At 35.8% G+C, this 19,886-nt stretch overlaps 1 protein-coding gene and 1 long non-coding RNA gene across 2 annotated transcripts; one reads left to right on the top strand and one right to left on the bottom strand.

Annotated features, from left to right (window-relative positions):
* The first annotated feature begins 911 nt into the window (after positions 1–911).
* Positions 912–5,638, top strand: LOC147794657 (uncharacterized). Its single transcript, XR_015420977.1, has 2 exons — positions 912–5,297; positions 5,417–5,638. It is a non-coding gene; the product is annotated as an uncharacterized LOC147794657 (long non-coding RNA).
* Positions 5,639–11,466: 5,828 nt separating this feature from the next.
* Positions 11,467–19,423, bottom strand: LOC111792922 (auxin response factor 1). The gene is made up of 15 exons (XM_023674553.2): positions 19,162–19,423; positions 18,354–18,450; positions 18,047–18,162; positions 17,500–17,595; positions 17,326–17,382; positions 16,986–17,138; positions 16,820–16,904; positions 16,524–16,614; positions 16,249–16,413; positions 15,989–16,108; positions 15,834–15,909; positions 13,320–13,485; positions 12,741–13,240; positions 12,439–12,629; positions 11,467–12,229 (listed from the first exon to the last, which is right to left on the bottom strand). Exons 2-15 carry the CDS (start codon positions 18,400–18,402, stop codon positions 12,055–12,057), a joined length of 2,040 nt encoding a protein of 679 aa, XP_023530321.1. The 5' UTR covers positions 18,403–18,450; positions 19,162–19,423; the 3' UTR covers positions 11,467–12,054.
* Positions 19,424–19,886: the final 463 nt, after the last annotated feature.

Here is a 19,886-nt window from a genome sequence, read left to right as displayed (position 1 = left end):
TTGTTGTTCGAGATGGTATTTTTGCATCATGGATGCGAGTTTTTCAGAAATAAGTGCATATTAGCAACACCAAATGATCCTCGAACCGAAAATGCACAACACAAATTTTACTATCTTCATTTTTCCATTAACATTGAAAAAACGTGCAAGTTTTCTTTCCACCAATTCATATGATTTTGTCTGTTAAATTATTTCTTCGCCTTTTGTTTTCTATTTTTCTATTATTTTTATTATTTGGGTGATTATTATTTGTTGTCAATGAGTAGTTTTCTCGTTAAATAGCTTGGTTTGCTTTTTCTTTTGTATTTTAAATCATATTTATTTAGGATAAATGGTAGCTTTCGTTTCTGGCATTGGACTGAGGCCGGCCAATACTCTTAAACTCTACCCTTTGTTTCAAAATGACTCGAGTTTGTGTAAGATTCAAAATTTCATTAAAGCAATCTGGGAAAAAATATCTATACGTAGGACTTTGTTTTTGGTATTGAGAGAAATAGGACTAAAACTTCTAGAGGTGAAATTTATTTTCTTGTCTTTATAAAAAGTTCTAAGAAAATGGTTAATATGTGTTGAACCTGACTTGTGGTTTTAATGTCGAAAACGGTAGGATGTAGGTATAGTTAAGTAGTGTTCTAATTGAACTGTGCAAAACTCAAAAGAGTGAGATGTGAGGTACACATAGACAGCCATCCCTAGCCAATTTGGACTAGTTGAGCAATCTTGATATGGACCAAGACATCGAAATGTTATTAAAATTATCAAAAGATGTTTCAATTCATGCTACATTGAAGGAGAATTGAACTTCATTGGTATAAATTTTGGATGGATCATAACTTAGAGTTTGAACTTCATTGTTATAAATTTTGGATAGATCATAATTTAGAGTTGTTATAAATTTTGGATAGATCATAATTTAGAGTTGTGGTGTTGCATTCATGCATTTTAGGATATTTTATTTACTCTAGTTTACCTTTATAGAGTGGTTAATTAGGTCAAAAGTATGGATGTTACCACTCTTGAATTGCTTAATGAAAGTTTAAGAGTTTCATTTGAAGACTATATAGAGTCATGTATGTTGTATTGGTAAAGGAGACTTGAAAAATGGAGTAGAAAGAGAACTTTTGCTTTATTTAGTTAAGGGTTAAATTTCTTTGTCATTCTATATAGTTTGATTGCATGTTTATAATCACTCAAGCTTGATACGATTAACCTTGCTTGTGGAGTAATTCGAATCTCATTCAAGTGTTCTTGCCTTGAGATATTTGATCAACAAGGTTATTCGAATTTTACTTCCCCTTGGAGTTATTCTATATCATGAATCTCATTCAAGTGTTCTTGCCTTGAGATATTTGATCAACAAGGTAATTCAAATTTTACTTCCCCTTTGAGTGATTCTATATCATTAGGGCTAAGCGTTCTTACATTTTTCCTTTAGCTAATGGCTAAGTTTCTTTGTACTTCTACGTAGTTTAGCTTGCATGTTTATAATCATTTAAGCTAGATATGATCAATCTTGTTTTGTGGAGTGATTTGAATTTCAAACAAATGTTCTTGCATGAAGATATTCGATGAACAAGGGAATCCGGTGTGATTCTTTATAATTAGGACAAAATTTCTTTGCAATTATACTTAGTTTAGGTTGCATATTTAAAATCATTCAAACTTGATATGATCAATGTTATTTGTGGAGTCATTCGAATCTCAAACAAGTATTTTCGCCTTGAGATATTTGATCAACAAGGTAATATGAATTTTAATTCCCTTGCCGTGATTCTTTATCATTTGGTATTAGAGCTTTCTCTTGAGTTGATTCCTTATCTAATTTGTAGCACATAGGTATATATATTTTCGACTGGGGTTGAAACGACTTTGGTTGCAAGTTTAGATGACTTTATTTGTAAAATTGAATTTTTGTAAACTATTTAGAATATTATTCATTTTATTACATGTGCACTTGCAATAGATTGCAAGGTCACATCCAGTTTTTAACGACTTTGTAAAAGAGCATTATTTGTAACAAATTTTCAATTTTTGAATAAGGTTGTGATCTGATTGCAACCGTCTGAGTCGGTGCATGAGCTAAAGGTCTTGCTCTTTTGATCTTAACTCTAAGGTAGAGAAGATTTTCCACGGGCATTATACGGAGAGGAGGAGGAAAAGAAGAGAATAACCAAGAGTTGAGATCACTCTAATACCCTATTCAAGTAATTTTAAGGAACTCAAGCAAGGATAAGGGGTTTATGTAATTCCAAAACCGTAGCAAAAGAATTATAAGGATTTAAAAAATGATTTGAAAGGAAAAGGCAAGACAAATGGGAAAATGGTTATTTTTTTCTGATTTTTAATTTCTTATAGAGAAGGAGTTTAAGGTGCTCAAGAAGAAAAAAATGACCCAGTTCGAGTTATTCGATCCAATTTGTGCACGACCCGACCCAATTGGTACAAACTAAAATTGAGGGTTTTTCTTTCCTTTTTTCCATACAAATTTGATCAATTCTATCCAAATCTAGTCACATTTCTCCCCAAATCCCTTGATCCCTTATTTTATAGGACACTTTTGAGGAGTTTAGCCAATTTGAACCATTTTAGAAGACCCAAGACATTAGAAGAAAAAAAAAAAAGGAAAATTGTCCCATATCCCTTAAGTTGAGAATGAAGAGTGGCCTCCGTTATAAAAGAGAGGTCCCTTAAGTTGAGAATGAAGAGTGGCCTCCGTTATAAAAGAGAGGTCCCTTACTTCATTTCATTATCCCATTTGAACGGTTTGAAGCTATTCGGAGACTACATTTTTTAATGGCTCCAGGGCCAGCATTTTGGCTAATCCAGTTTGGATCTGATACACTTGAACCTTTTTCTACTAGTTTCAACTCTTCGTAAGCATTTAAGGTTAGTATGACTACCTTTTAGCTAGTTTAAATTTTTGGAGTCTAGTTTAAATTGTTTTATGCAAATTAGGTTTAGTTAGTTTAAATTATTGGGAGTAAGTTTAGATTAATTGAGTCAATCCCCATAGTAGAAGGCTAATTTATAATTGTGGAACTTCTTATAATTAAATTTCAGAGAGTAGCGTTACCCTAGAATCAAGGGGTCGTAGTAGCTTCAGTCTAGGTCAACTAAGTAAGTGGTCGTACCATCGGCTCGGTCAGAAGACTTGTTTTGTGTATGATAACACGTGTCTAATGGCCCTTGTATGCGACATGTTTGTTCATATGATATTATGATGTGCTACGATGATGATATAATGTTATGATGATGTGGTGTATTATGATGTTATGATATGTTAGGATGATGATGCATTATGATATGATGACATGAGATGTATGATAATGATATGACATAGTATGATGATATCTCATGTTACGATGATGTGCATGTATGAAGATTACATGTATTATGATGATGAATTTTTTGATACATAACCCCTAAGTGATGTTATAAATGATTTAACATATGAAAGCTTATGCATGCATGTTACCTAGAGTAAAATGTGAAGGATGTGTGGGGTTGTGTCATATGAATGATTTAAGATGAAAAGTATAGGGACTTTATGTATATTGTGTGTTCATTTACATCGGGATACTTCCTCTTTTATGATGAGTACGTACGTGTACACTATGATGATGATGATCTGTTGCATGATACTCGAGGGTTTGTTGTACCTCTAGACATTCAGCTACAGTCAACTAGCCTAACCATGCAGGTCCAGGAGGTGTGCGAGCCCGCATGGTGGGCTCAGGTTTGCATGTGTGGGTCGTGGGTAAGGAAGTACCACATCCAATTTGTCCATACTAGAGACCACCTCTATGATGGTTTTAAATGATAGGTCCCTCTAATCATGATTGCATGTTTGCATTTACTGACCCCAATAGTGGTGTCACTTATAGAGTATTCCTTAAAATACTCAAGTCACGTACTATTCCTATATTTCTGGTAAAGACAAGGCATCTATGTACGGTTATCGGTGGCATCACAATTAAAGACCATTAAACTACTTGTCGGGGTAGTTGCATTTAATTTCATAGATCTTAGGTTAGTACAGGGCATTGCTATCTTTATATTTACTGATGTTTACTTTAATATTTCACTTATTCTATTTTAACATCTTATTGTAAACATGTAAGTCTATGACAATATTTTATGAAAATGTTTTAAATGAATATTTTCGCATAAGAAGTTACGTCATGCATATGCTAGCGACTTTAGGTTAGTAAAAAATTAGGGTCATTACACGAAATAAGCTCGGGAAGTCTACATTCAAGTAAGTAACCGTATGGAGCAAGTTCCTAAGAAATACTTGTAGGAGTCGTTTTAGATTGACTTATTAGTATGTTTTGGAGCTTTGTTATTTTAGTTTCATGAGAATTTAAACTTAGATCATGTGACCGTTACCATTTAATTATATTGCTATCATATAGCTTTTGAATGCATGTTCTTGTGATATTTGATAGACATTGAACTTATATGTTTCCTAGTATGTTGAAGTTGGTTTATTATCATGAGCATGTTGTATGTCTTTACTCATTATTATGTATTGATTTAGGGCTTGGATAGCCGTTATTGTCAAGTTATGAATTGGATGAATTACTATGTGCTATAGAGTGCTAATCACGGTTTTCATAAGCAATGAGTTACTATTGCATATATTTTGGTCCTATTACATAGTCATGAATTCTATAATCTCCATGAGTTGACCAGGTACCTAGTAGGGACGGATAGGATGCAACCCCTATCTGTAAACTGATTGATAGAGGTTAGTGTATACTTGATACACATGGCCTAATTGTCGCCCATAGAGGATATTAGTAGCCCTAGAGAGTATACTACTACATGATTATATTTGTGGTGTCTAGTGAGGAGAGTCATGGTCTTTTTACTAATCCAACCCAAGTGGCATAGTGTTAGGTAGTTTACTGTTTCTGCCTGGAAAGGCAAAATAACAAATAGTTATTGTTCCCAAGAGAGGTAGTTTTACTTTTCTAACCCGAAGAGGTACATGAACAGGTAGTTTACTGGCCCAGCTTTAAAGGGTGTAGTGGCAAGTACTTTAATGTTCTAATCCAATGAGGGGAAATGGACAAGTAATTATTGTTCCAGCCTGGAGTGGGCGTTGTGACAGGTGGTTTACTGATCTTAGGAACAGGTAGATGTTGTCCTTCCCCCTTAGAGAGAATCAACTAATTTGAGCTCAATATGTAGATAGGTATGGAGTCTGGCCACTGTTCGAGCGAGAGGGGCTCCTCCATATCGAAGAGCATTAACTTAGGATCTTCTCTTGGAGCCATAGTCTATCATTAAAGGTAGTTTCGAGCACATAGCCTAAGACTTCGTGTATAGGATTAGTCCGACATGAGCCTACAAATAGGTTGCTTACTGAGTATTTTTATACTCATTCCGTGTTATTCTATTTCTTTTTCAGGTGGAATTTAGACTATTCTCAGAGGCAAGAACGTGCAGAGCCATGCGGCTGCAGAAGGGGCCCTTAGATCGAGTCCTCTCCATCCATGTCGCTTTTAATATTATTTTGAAAGTTTACTTTGAAAAACTCATCTTATTTTGTATACTATTTTTCATCGACTCTACGGACACCGTTGTAGTTTTTAATTATTTTGATTTTAAATGCATGTTTAGAAATTTTATATCCACTTGTGTTTCCCCGTTTATAAAAGGAAAAATTGTATCACACGTTTACCCTTGAATCCACGTGGCGATTCATTATTTAAACTGTCGAAGAGCAGTTTTTATAGAAGAGCTCAGGATCGAGAGTAATCAAAGAAATGGTTATCGAGTCTATTTTTTTATGGGTTCGGGGAAAACTCCAAATTCGTCAACCAAGGTCCATTAGGAAGGGAATAAACTCTTCATCTACGTAGCGGACGCATTGGAAATAGTTTTGATTACGTGAGTAAGAACTCCACTTTTGTAAAAACACTAGGCAAGACTCCTTGAAGTATTTCAACCTGCTTCATATTCCATAAAATCTCTTTGTTATGACTCGAACACAAGGTTAAATCTTGTGGACTCAAACACAAGACTAAGACTTGTGGGAGATTTTTTTAACGAGCCTCAGGAAGGAAAGTTTAAGAGAGTACTTTGGATGAACTATTTACACGGACTTAGAAGAATCTTTCTCAACTAATATATTTGAGTATCTTATATCAATCATTTTAATATATATTTAATTAATTTAATCTCATTTGAATTTTAAATATATATATTTTTAATGTATATACATGGATTGATTTAATATTTAATTGCATTAAATACAATAAATATATTTTTCTTTTTTCATATATCTAATATATTAAATATTAATTTTAACTCTTCAAATTATTATTTTTTTCTTCATTTATATTTAACTTATCTAATATATTAAATATTAATTTTCTTTCACGTTACATCTATTTTTTTTTATATTAATATATTTAACATATTAAATATTAAATTGGAACTTTTTAGGTTACCGTGAGTTAGCAAAAGACTTTATGGACCTAAAGATTATAAGCTCTAATGATACAAAATTAATTAATTAAACTCTTTAATTAATCAGTGACATTATAAGAGCTTATAATACAAAATTAATTAATTAAACTCTTTAATTAATCAGGTCACTTCACTCTAGATCTAGAGTTGTATTCTTATGTTCTAGATCTAGAGTTGCATTCTTATGTACTATGACAAGTTATGTCCATTGATATAATCATTACAAGTAAGTTAATCATTGGTCAAAAGTCCATTTACCCCTGTAATTGCATAGTTTACGTACCACTGATTCTATAATGAATAATTTGTTTATAATTCAATCATAAACAAAGTCCTTTCGCGCCAATGAGAGGGTAGGCCCCATTATTCAAGTCCCGGAATCAATACGTAAGAGAACAACTCCTCTACCTCCCTTATATGAAAAAGAGTAAATTTCATCTCATGATATTATGTTCTCAACTGTCTGTTCAGTAAGTTCCTAAAATGGTAAGCATATTGAATCGATTAAAAGAGTCATTCTCACTCATGCAAATTAAAGGACAAGCCCTCACATGCATTGTATAGGGATTGAATATTTCTTGGTTTAGTTTTATACAAACTCATTGTATAGGGTACCTCCACTTACATGTCTCCACATAAACGATTTGGATCAAATTATTTGTAACAATTACAAAATAGGTCGTATCAATAGTGTTAACAAGATAAGACACCCAACCTTATCCATATACTATAGATCTTTAACGTTATTACTTGAACACGATCTTCTTGTATGTCAACCAGATATTGTTCAAGATTACATTAGTAACTTTGGATTTTCATACCATGAATATTAAATTGTAAATAAAATAATAATAAAAATATTATTAATAATTAATTTCGAGATTTTAGGGCATAAATTTTAATACATTAAGCTTAAATCAAAGAATGCATCGAGCTTCATTGGGATGAGAGAGGAAGAATTCACGAGGAAGTCGAGGGTCGAAGGAGCTCTCTATTAGGTTGTCCAATAAGCCTTAGTTTCTACACAAAAATGGTTATGCAGTCGAGAAGAATATTGGAAGCATCCTCCAAATTACTTAAGAATTTAAGAAAGGTTTACTCAAGATTTTAATCAGTTTGATGAGGTTACGAATCTAAACTCAGAGACAAGACCCTAAGGATTTCTCAAAGTTATAAGAAACTTAAGTATGACCTTAAGAACGAGTATATAAAATTTCAAAAATATTAGAATACGTTAGGGGTATAAGTCAAAATCTATGGGAAAGAATAAAATTACCTCTAATGACTCCTGACCAAGATTCAAGATCCTTCTAAAATTTACAAAGAGCATTGTACGACTTTACGACACGATGACTCAGGCATGTTACTTGAAATTTGGGTAAGGCTTAAGAAAACATGTAATGACTTATGCCTCAAGAATAAGAACTTAAGAATCCCAAAAACTAAGAAAATGGTGTAGACAAGAACTAAGGAAAGACCAATACAAGGCCTATATCCATTAAGACAAAGAAGAATGTTAGGAACCACTCAAGAATAAAGAACTTAGATCCTCAAACTCAGAAACTCAAGAAACCCCTGGTTCTCATAGTGTACAACATGTTCATGACTTAGACTGAATTGCTTGGAGCGTAAGAAACTTTGGATGCAAGTTTCAGACTAGGCCGCTTAGAACGCATGAAGCCTTGAGCGTAGGTATTTAGACTATGTCGCTTGGAACATATGAAGCCTTGAGCATAGGTTCTCAGACTGTATCGCTTGGAATAAAAGAAGTCTTGGATGTAGGTTTTAGACTAAGCTGCTTGGAATGTATGAAGCCTTAGGCGTAGGTGTTTAGACTATGCTAGAACGTAAAAAACCTTTGGCATAGGTTTTCAGACTACGTCGCTTGGAACCTAAAAAGCTTTAAACGCTGGTTTTAGACTACACCGCTTGAAACGTAAGAAGTTGTGGGTATAGGTTTCAAACAGTATTACAGAGAACGCATGAAGCACCGGATGCAGGATCAAACTACATCGTTTGGAACGCAAAAAGTCTTGAATGTAGGTTTAGACTGTATTGCTTAGAACATAAGAAACATTAGACGTTGGTTTAGAGTGTGTCGCTTAGAACGCATAAAACCTTGAATACAAGTCTTACACCATAAATCTAAGGGGTAGTGTCTTAAGAAATGGAACGAAAAGAAAGAACAAGAACTAAGAATTAAGGATAAAAACTAGAACCTATATCAAAATCCAAATTCTCACGACTAGAAACGTAGAACATCAAAACTAAGACTCTCGGTCAGATTCAAGGTTCAAGAACTCAAAACCCAAGACCAAGATCTTTGGACAATATTCTGACGAGGATTTTGACAAGGACTTAGAACTCAAGAACAAAACCTAAAACCTGCCGAGAACAAGTAATTTCATTGTAATTACATAGGTGTGATTGGAAACAATATATATATATATATATATATATATATATATATATAGAAAGTTATGGATATTTGGGATGAGAGCATAATTAAAAAATAAAAACATTTGGAACAAAAAAAAAGTGTTTGAAATTGTTGAGTGAAACATATATATGGTAACCACAATATTATGATGTATTTACTAAAAATTATTGATTTGTTTTGTAACATTGAAGAAATTTCCGGAGCAGAAATGGAACGTGAAAATCTAAATTCAATTCACACAACTCCTTCAAAGTCAAATCGCTTACTAAGCTTCTGGAGTGCGAAAACAGGGACAGAAGCATCCAATTATTCTGATCCCTAAATCACCGACACATCCGGAAACCGCGAACCTTCTCGATCTCGATCCATCTCTTCTGCTATCTGTTTGCACGATGATCGGCACTCCGTACACCGGATCCGGATCCATGTAATGCTGGTACAGCGGAGCGGCCACAAGCGGCGCTGCGATTTCTGCTTCCTCGGGATGTACCGATGGCGGAAAGATCCGATCGTCTAGCCATGGGGGAAGTGGCGGAGCTGAGGGCTGGATTGCGGAGGAGCAGTGGCAAGTGCAGCAGTGGCAGGGCGGCGGCGGCGGAGGGAAATCGTTGGGATCGGGGATTTTCTTCCGCTTCTTGGATCTGGACCAGAATTTGAGTTTCTTCTTGGCGGCCTTGAGCATTGTTAAGAGAGTTTGAATTGTGGAGTTGTGGAGGTAATTGGTTTCTGTGAAATGGGGATTTGAATGATTGCTTGCATCTTTCAAATCTTATGACCGTTGCTTTTCTCTTTTGTCCTCTCCTTTACGCTCCACCTCCCACTCCCTTTGTTCAATCTTTTCTATATTCTCAAAAACATTATAAATAAATAAAACATTCAAAAAGAGTATTTATGCTTTCGACTCGTTCAACCTTGACTTGGTTAGTCTTAGTTGTGGAGTGAGTGATTTTGTATCAACTAGCTTTCAAGAATCTCGAGCCATCATAAATTCAATTAAAATATTAATGAAATTTTTTATTACCAAAGATAGACGGTACCAATACTACAAGTTTAAGCCTTTTACAATACACAAAATACATGATTTAAAGAAACAAAGTATGAATGAAAATCTAGACTCTAGATGTAACATGACTCCCTATAACCAACAACTCACATCCGGCTCCACCCAGATCGCTACATCATGCTCCACCTGAAAAGAAAATTGAAATAGAAGGGTGGAGCATAAAAATACTAAGTAACTTGTTGGTAGTTCTTAATTCGTTCTTAAATGTTATGAAATTAATTTCATTTGTTGTGTGTCTCATTCTTTCTTAGGAGTTCAATCCTATCCTAAGAGTAAGCTTTTCCTAGATTACGCCCTAGGTTAGTTTGCTCCACTTAAGCTCGACTAAGAGTAATTTAACAAAAGCTAGTTAAAGTTCTTCGTTATTATCCAATTTGGACCTCTAGCCCTCGAAATTTTTCTTGAGTTCTTATTCTCCTAGTCTCTTTCGTAGTCATCATAGTCCTAGACCTGTATTGTAGGCCCTCAACATGCGACCTCGATTATAAGTTGATATGAACCAAGAGAATTTCTTTGCAAATTCTTGTGTTTAGAACCTGCATGTAGAATCATTCAAGCTCGACATGATCAATCTTGCTTGTGGAGTGATTCGAATCTCAATCAAGTGTTCTTGCCTTGAGATATTTGATCAACAAGAATCATTCAAGCTAGACATGATCGATCTTGCTTGTGGAGTGATTCGAATCTCAAACAATGTTCTTGCCTTGAGATATTCGATCAATAAGGTAATCCGAGTCTTACTCTCCTTGTAGTGATTCCTTAACATATCATAAATTCTCATAAGATTTGTGCATTCTAAAGTTCAGCCAACTCAAGGTACTACTACGAACCTCTGTCATTTATGACAAGTTTACCCAGAGAAAATTAACCAACAAACTATCTAATATTATCATGAATATAGACATGGTATAACTATCTAAACATGGATCAAATAAATTCAACTCAGTTCAGGCTCGAATTTCTAAAATGTGTTTCTTCTATCGTGCTTTCATATATTTTCCAAGCATAGTTAAATCAAAAGTTCCAAAGAGCCACTTGGTATGTTCGACACTTTTTGTCCAAGTTCAGGCCTTTCGAATGTTTCAAATTTCATTAAACTCCTCAAATATGCCCTAAATCAAGTCAGAGAAAAAAAAACGAACCAAAACGGCTTGCAAAATGGACTTTGAGAAGAGCCCCTCCGTTTTGGGTATTCCGCTACTCGAATCAAATTATTTTCTCCACCAAACTTGTAGATCTGAAATTCAAGAACATAATGGAACAAGTTTCAGAAAAAACGAGAAAGATATGATTAATCCAAATTCAAAAAAAGATTCAAATCATATATTCTCGATCTTCTCCTCGTTACGAACCTATAGCAACTCGAATCAAATAAAACCATGAAGAAATAAGAATGAATATGTTCGCATAAAGTTCGAGTTAAATCCACGGCTTCCCCTCCATTTCATCCATCCTCCCATATAATTTCATAAATTCAATAACATTTGGCAATCAAAAATATAATATCAGATAACATTACATTTACATTGGAAGCATGGAAGATGTTTTGAGCTTCTTCCTCCCTCCATTATCATCCACAACCCATACAAAAACAGACTCCTGCAATCAATATAGTGCAAAACAAGACAGCATCACATGTTCCTTATGTACAAAAATGCAAGCTCAAGCTGACTCACATGGTTTCATAATCAGGAGACACAAAACCCCCAAAAAATTAACTAAACCGAACCGAACCGAACCTTATTAGCTACAAATATTCGTTACAACGTCTTAAAACACAGGACACTATTCCTAAATAACAAACTCATTCCTCACTCTATTGATGAGCTCAGAAAGCCTTCACCATTTACCCCAACCCCCTTCATATATGTAGCAGCTCCTGCAGCTAGCTTTGTCGTCGTTGGAATCTTCGGAGTTTCCAAGTGAAAATATACGAACGCCTTGTTACAGATTCCATTCGATCGACCCCTGCAAGACGATATCTATTTCTTCAACTTCCCCATCCCCTGGTGAAGATTCCACATTTTCTTTTTCCTCTGCCAGTGACTATACGACATAGGATACATCTCCATCAGCAATCTGACCCGACGATGGACGACTGATCCTCTGTGTGGTTGGCAGTCGTATCGGAATCTGGCTTACTAAGCTTTGTCTCTCCACCAAGGGGGAGTTTTATCTTCGGCGACAGTCTCTTCACTTCTTCGGTCGTGTAGATGAATATCTTCCTTACCATGCTGACGAACTCGCTGCAATCATTTAGAAAGCTATACATAAACCCCAAGTTTCGAATCCACACGATTAAGATATCTATCAGAAAAGACACCATTCATTTAAGCAACTATAGCAAATAACTAGGTGGATGAAAGCATTTGATTCGTTCCGATTTCTGTACTAATATTGAACAGGCAAAAAAAAATTGGGTGTGTTCGGCGATGGGATTGAAACGTGTACTTACTTCCATGGATCGTCTCCAACCATCATCATATCATCTTCGTCGTCGGTGTAAACAACCTGCCATTTCTTAACAGAGCCACAAAGCTCACCCTCTATGTCAAACATCTCCTCCAGTTTCCTAAGTAGATCATCATATTGATTGAACCGTGTTAAATCAACGGCCCTCCCAACGGCAATTCCTTGCATATGAACCTGAAAAAAATATATATTTAACCTTCGTTTATAAATTTCAAACGTCAATGAAATATGTTTCTTCTCAAAAAAGAACAGGCAAAGTGATGAAAGGTCGATGGATTGAAATACCTTCGTGCAGCTGCGGATTTGTCTGCTTTGAGACTCTAGTGGGGAAATCAAACATGATTTATCAGCATCACAGCTTACTGAAGGAATATCTAATCGGTGAACGTTTGATCGCTCAGAATTCTGGTCGAATTCCGTGTCTACCGGTGGAACCAACCTATCCACACTGACCATTTTAGGAGTTGTATCTGGAGAAGCTTCACCGACATCGGAATTTCCAAGAAGCTGGATCCCGAAAAGCCTGCACCCATTTTTAGTGTTTTGTTTCTTTTCAATGGGTTCCCTGTTAGCTCCATGAGATGAAGTGTCAATAATATTTTCCACCCTATTGGTATTAGACCAGTAGTTGTTGCTCGACACAGCGCCAAGAGAACTATTCCCATTAAAACCAAGAGAATTCGAAGCAGCAGTACTGAACTTCGGTGATGAATACACGTCCCTTCCACGCTGTGGTGGCTCAGTAAACGAAAAGGCAGAAGATTCAACCGTAGGTTTCCACCCGCCTAGTACATAAAGATAATATCAATAATGTTCCATCTAAAATCAAAAATGATTTATTACTATTAAGAAGAGTTGTATTACCGAGTACAGCTGCATCGGCCGTAGGTGAAGGCAAAACAGTTGGCCGTGGACGCTTGTTCCTTTGCGTAGGCTGAGAGCTTAGAGGGTTCGAAGCAACAAGTGGTTCCAATTCCCAAGCAGACACCCTATCTGGACGCAAGATAGATGAAGGTTCATCCCATTGCACCTATACCAACCAACACCAAGAAGTGAGTTATTGAATTATAAAATAAATCATTGATTCAAAGTCTCTTATTTTCAGATGATAGAGGTTACGTTAGCTTTTGGTGCTTATTTGGCTAAGGGATTGCCATCTAAAGGCTACCATCTCACACGTTATCGGTAAAGGAAAGATCAATACTATGAGAACCCACTACGTTTCTTTATGAATACTTATCTATGATCGATGATCGATGATCGGACATGCCTCTTAGGCAGTAAGGTTTATGATGTTAGGAAACTTTTGGGAATTGATCTAATAATCTTGTTGAAGAACAAGACCTTTAAATCTAATTATCCAAGAACCCCTAAAACGATAATGAATCGAGCCAAAGAAAAGTTTTGGAACAGGTTACCTTACTGATCAAGATCAAGAGAAAAGAACTCATGATTTGAATCATTCTACAAGATAGTTTGATCAAGACTACTTGAATGACTCTAACATGTAAATCTAAACACAAGAAATGCAAAGGAGCAAACTCATGGCTTAAGAAGCGTAATATGCAACTTTATACTAACGCAACAACATGAATGGCTATTTATAGCCATGAAAATAAACCTTATGGTAACCTCTCAGGCCCATCAATACCATAATGACGAACTAATTGCAACTTAAAATCTTAAAAACAATACTCTAAAACGGAAAAGTACAATGAAACATCCCTAAATCCAAATATGGATGGTACAATTTTGTTATCCACCATGAAGTCCCCTTCTTCAAGAGGATTCATCCTTGAATCCAATTGATCCCCTTGTAATGCAAACTTAAATCATTTGCATTTCGTGGTCTTAATCTTCTCGAGGTCTTCACTTTTATCTTTAGGTCATGCATGGATGTAAAAGTGAAATGGGAGTGTCGTTTCTTGTGTAGCTCATTGGTCTTGTTTTGTCCATAATTTGATGTTGGCTCGAATAAGAATCAATTATTGAATCTTGCTTTTCAATAAGCATTTTATAATTTCCTGCAATAATTCAATAGAAAAAGTAGGTACACTTAAGTTAAACGCTACCATTAGAAAGAAAGTCCTTTCGCTTTCAAGTTTGTGTATTTGTCCTTACATATACCAAACATTGTTCTCTCACACTCTTTCGCCTTTTCACTTTCCGTCTCTAATGGACATGGAACAATATATACTTGCATACTGTCTTTGCTGGTCTCCACGTCATCCGTAACAATACCATCATTTTGAAACATTGTCTAGCGGGCATAAGATAATCTTCCTCTTTTTGAATAGGTTGTACAATTTGTCTCTCACTTATTTGGTCTCATAAATTCAACTCTTGACGTAATTTAGACACGTGTTTCATAGATCGGTGGATTTCATCCAAATTTCCTTGAAAAGCTATCGAAAATGGATCTTTGTGGGTCTCACAATGTATTTTTGTGCTTGATGGAACATAGATTTAGTTGATCTCCTTCGTGACATATTGCAAGGAATGCAAAGAGACAAGAAAAATAATTTTTCCACACGTCTTTATCGAAGTACATACTTTTCTCCTTTATGCAACCCAAATTTCAAGATCTTATAAAATACAAGGTTTTAGAATAAGACGAGATCTATAAGAACACAGAAGACAAAAAAAAATATGAAAAAAATAATAAGAATGACACCTTTTTTTTGTTTTAAATGATCGGATAGAATGTGATGAGATGAAAAAATAAGAAATTTCTGTATGAAAAACAATGGAAACATATATCCGACTTAGAACCTAAAGCTTTGACACCAAATGTTACGAAACTCTTGGAATTCGTTATTGAAGAACAAGACCGTTCGATCTAAATTATTCAAGAACCTCAAAAATGATAAAGAATCAAACCAATGAAAAGTTTTGGAATGAATTGCCTTGATGATCAAGATTAAAGGATACTCATTTCTGGACTCATGATTCAAATTACTCCACACGATAGTTTGATCAAGACTACTTGAATAACTCTAACATGCAAATCTAAACCTTCATACAACATGAACGGACAATTTATAGCCTTGATAATAAACCTTATAGTAACCTATGATCAATTAAAAGGTTGTAACTCGTATGCCCATCAATACCACAAACTAATTGAAACTTCAAAACCTTAAAAATAATACTCTAAAATTGAAAAGTACAAAGAAACCTCCCTAAATCCAAATACGTAAGGTACAATCCCGTCCTCCACCATGAAGTCTTTGTGGCATGATTAAGACACCTTATTTCATATCATATAAGGAATTGAACTCAAAGAGAGAGGAAGTGTTGTATCCAATACACATCACATAACATGTCTAGACTGAGCTTTGACGAAACACGAGAAGCAATATAGGAGAATTAACTAACCTTTAAAGATCGCCAATCAGAATTAGCCCACCCAGGTGATGCATTATCTCCAAGACCAACAATTGTTCCGCTAAAACTGTCGAAGAATATAACAAAAATTAATATATCAACCAATCAATGAAGGATAAAAGAGCTGGGTAGTTTGACACGGTTACCTTCTTTCAGGTACTTCCTCGCCCTCAAATCTCATCTTGAACCTCATCCCGACAGAGAGTTTATGGTTTTGAGCTTCAAGGTACTTGTTTAGACTTACAAGAAATGTAGACCTGCTTGTTCTGTCATAAGGAAGGATATTCAGGAATCGGGAATTCGCTAGTTGCTCGAGATAAATCAACAAGGCAATGGCAAAAGCGAACAGCTGACTTGGAGTAAGATACAAAAGCTAGCAAAAGAAAGCAACGTAGAGATGACAAACCTTGGCTTGTAAAAGACAGAAAAGAGCGTTCCAGTTGCAACAGCATGAGAAGCAGTGGCTAAAACTCCAAGATGCATACTGTGACTTGATATAACAGAAGATGGCATGTTGTTTAACTGTCTCATGAGTCTTCTCACCCCAACACGAAGCTCTCCGTTTTCACCTCTGCGAAGTAACGCACATAACAAAAGAGATCATGTACTCGTTCCGTCAAGATTCATCTAAATCCCACTAAGAAATAGACATTCTTCTTAAATGGAAAGCCACAAAATTACCTTAAAAAGATAAAAGCATCTCCAGCTACTAGCTTTTTGGAACTAACAAAGACGCTCCACCCAGTTGTTAGTAAATGACGCCTTGGCTGACCTGCAATTTCATGTATCAGTATCAAAATCATGTGTGTGACTGGGGGAACTCTTCTTGTCCAATGAAAAAATGAGTGGTTTTGTGCACGTATGATCGTACATATGTATTTGTGTAAATTCATGTGTGAGAAATCTTTATTAGCCAGGACAGCAAACATCTAAAGCTTTTCACATGTCTATTACTTGTTCGACTTTATAAACCATACCTCGGAAAATGTGCCTAAAATGCCACTGATTCCCATGTAAATCAGTTGCTACCAATTCTTGCCATGGTGGCTGCTGAGACATATCCTGAAAAACGAAAGGACTTTATAACACGGAAGAGAAATAGAAAATGGATGCTGGCTTGCAATATCATTTCTATTATCTAACCAGAGGTGGCAGACAGTCATCAGCATGCCTCCTAAGAACAGAGAAGCCACCATGAGTGCTAGTGTCAGAAGCAGTGAGCGTCTTGCAAAATGAGTGGACGTTACATCTTGTCGGCTCAGGAAGTGCAGGATCTGGGGTCGTTACTTCACTTTGCTGCTCATGAAAAAAGATTAGACATAAAAGAAGTTAGAGATATCGACACAATTATTATTAAAAACCAGCAAAGAGATTGAATACCACAATCTGTTCAAATATACAATGCAAGCATTAAAAATGCTTGGCTGTGATGGCTGCCTACTATAGTTCAAGAGTTCAAAGAATGAAAGAGTACAGAACTAACATTGCTTTCTGGTAACAGAGTTATCTGAGCATAAACTTCATCTGTGTCAGGTTCCGCCTAACATCCAAAGTGGTAGTCATTAGATACGTTACAATGTGCACAGATATGCCAGTCGCTTAGCCAACGATATGGGAAAGACAGGAAAAATATACCGCCACATGCAATAAAACTCACCCGAAGAACAACATTGACAACTTTACAAAGTATTTTTGATGCTAGGTTGAATGAAGGCATTTGTTGCTCCAATCCTTGATTCATCGAGGCTTCCAGCTAAACATATGAGATAAAACAAACTCTGAATTTCTAACATTTTCAGCATCAATATATCAAACAAGAAACTCTCGTTGATATAGTGCAAAGAACATATATGTTACAAGAAATCTATAGAACGTCTTTTAGGAGTCAACAAAAGACATGAATTCCAGTAAGTTAATTATGAAGGGAGTACAACTACAAAGCAAACTTAAAGATATCAGTTCAATTCATAAATCTTAACATTCTTCCCCTATTGGAACCGTCCAAGCCCACCACTAGCAGATATTGTTCTCTTTGGGCTTGTTCTTTCGGGCTTCCCCTCAATGTTTTTAAAACACATCAGCTAGGGGAGAGGATTCCACACCCTTATAAAGAATGTTTCGTTCTCCTCTCCAACCGATGTGGGATCTCACGCCTATATAGTCCTAAAAAGCAAACGCGGAGAGTACATCACAAAATCAGATACCTGTTCCATGTGACCCTGTGGAAAGTAGTATACTCGTTCGTCTTGGCGAGGAAGGGTGACAAGAGGTCCTGCACAGGCATGCCATAATTCCCTATACAATGCATCAGAAGAGGACCCTGAAAATAGAAAAACAAGGTACACGTTCAATAAGTTAACAGAAGGCTGAATAAACGACATGGTAATGGAATGAAAAATTTTAGAAACACCAAACAGTTGTAAAACAAAAATCGTACACAATTCAGTATAGGTACCTTATACTAGCTTAAATTTACAAATGGAACAAACTTCATAAACAATAAACACAAACCTGAATGGGGTCCTCCTGAGGGAAGATTCGAGGCAGCTGAAAAGGACATGATAATATCAGAGAGATATTTATGTTCCAAATCAACCCAATCGCCGACCTGGAAAACCGGTGGTGGATGTGTTAAACAATTAAATCACAAGTATCCAATTAAATGCGTTGCTATCTATGCAGAGCGCATGGGGGGCTAAAGCTAAACACATTTGTAAGTCCTTCGAAGATATTTAATACCAACCCAGAACAACAGCAAATGGTATCTATTAGATAGGGGCGGCCTTATAGATCCATAAATGCCTCAGATACTTAGCTTAGCCGCACCTTACTTTTTGTATCTTAAATGAAGCGCTTAAAAGGCATCCGCTATTAGAACTTCAACAGCACATCCGATCAGAACATGAGATATCCACGATTTCAAAGATAAAATTGAAACCCAACAAAGGAACACATCCATTTCATCAAAAAAACAAAGTGGATCGTCCTATGATTCAACAACATAAAAAGACTACCCAATTCAAATAAACAACACAGCCCCAAGGAGTTGGATCCCCATATCCCGGATCCAAGAAATAGAACAAGAATCACAACCCCCCCACATGAGTTCAACACATTCACCTAACCCAAATAAAAACCCCCCAAAAAGAAAACCCCAGAAAGGCAATTGAAGCAAAACACCCCCAGGAGCTCGATCCAAGGTACACCCAGTTGGGGAAAAGGGAGAATTAAGAAGCAGAAACATAGAAAAAGAAAAACGAGGAAAATAAGGAAACCCAGAAGTAAAAAAAGAAACAAAAAGAAGCCGGAAATCACAAACCTGAAGATGAGTGAAGCAAACAGCTGGTTTAGTATATTGAGAGGGGGATTGTGAAGAGAAAGATCAGAAAGTAGGGTTAGAGAAAGAAGAAGAAGAAGAAGAAGAAGAAGAAGAAGAAGAAGGTGGAAGAGGGGGGGAATGGAATGGAAGGGGGAAGAAGAAACGATAAGATGGTGTTTGGTCCAAGCCGACAAGGAAATTTCTTTGTTTGTGTGTAAGAGGAGAGAGAGAGAGAGAGAGAGAGGGATGGGTGTGTGTGTGTGTGTGTGTGTGTAGACTTGGAAGCTTAGACCACAAAAGAGAAACAAAAAAAAATAAAAGAAAAGAAAAGAAAGTTGGAATTGGCATGGGAAATGTAAGGAAGACGGGAGCTGGGCCATTGGGGGTTTGGTTTATATATTTATTTATAAATTTTTAAATAATAATAATAATAATTAATTAATTAATTAATTAAAACAAGAAGAACACGGGAGAAGGGGGCGCCCCCAAAGGGATACACTCTCTTCCGTAAACTCCTCTGCCCCAACTCCCTTCTTTTTTTCTTTTTTTCTTTTTTTCTTTTTTTCTTTTTTCTTTTTTTTAATTAATTACTTTTATTTTCTCTTTCTCTCTCTCTCTCTATCCCATTATGACCCATGTATTTATTCCATTTTTATTTCTTCTCAATTTAATCCTTTTAAACAAAAATTAATTGGTATTTCAAAAATTATTTTTTTTTTCTTAAT

Source organism: Cucurbita pepo, chromosome 1 (assembly GCF_057944985.1).
Source record: "Cucurbita pepo subsp. pepo isolate OVF chromosome 1, ASM5794498v1, whole genome shotgun sequence".
NCBI lineage: Eukaryota > Viridiplantae > Streptophyta > Magnoliopsida > Cucurbitales > Cucurbitaceae > Cucurbita > Cucurbita pepo.
The sequence above is the reverse complement of the archived record's forward strand: the minus strand, read 5'-3'. Positions and strand labels throughout refer to the sequence as shown.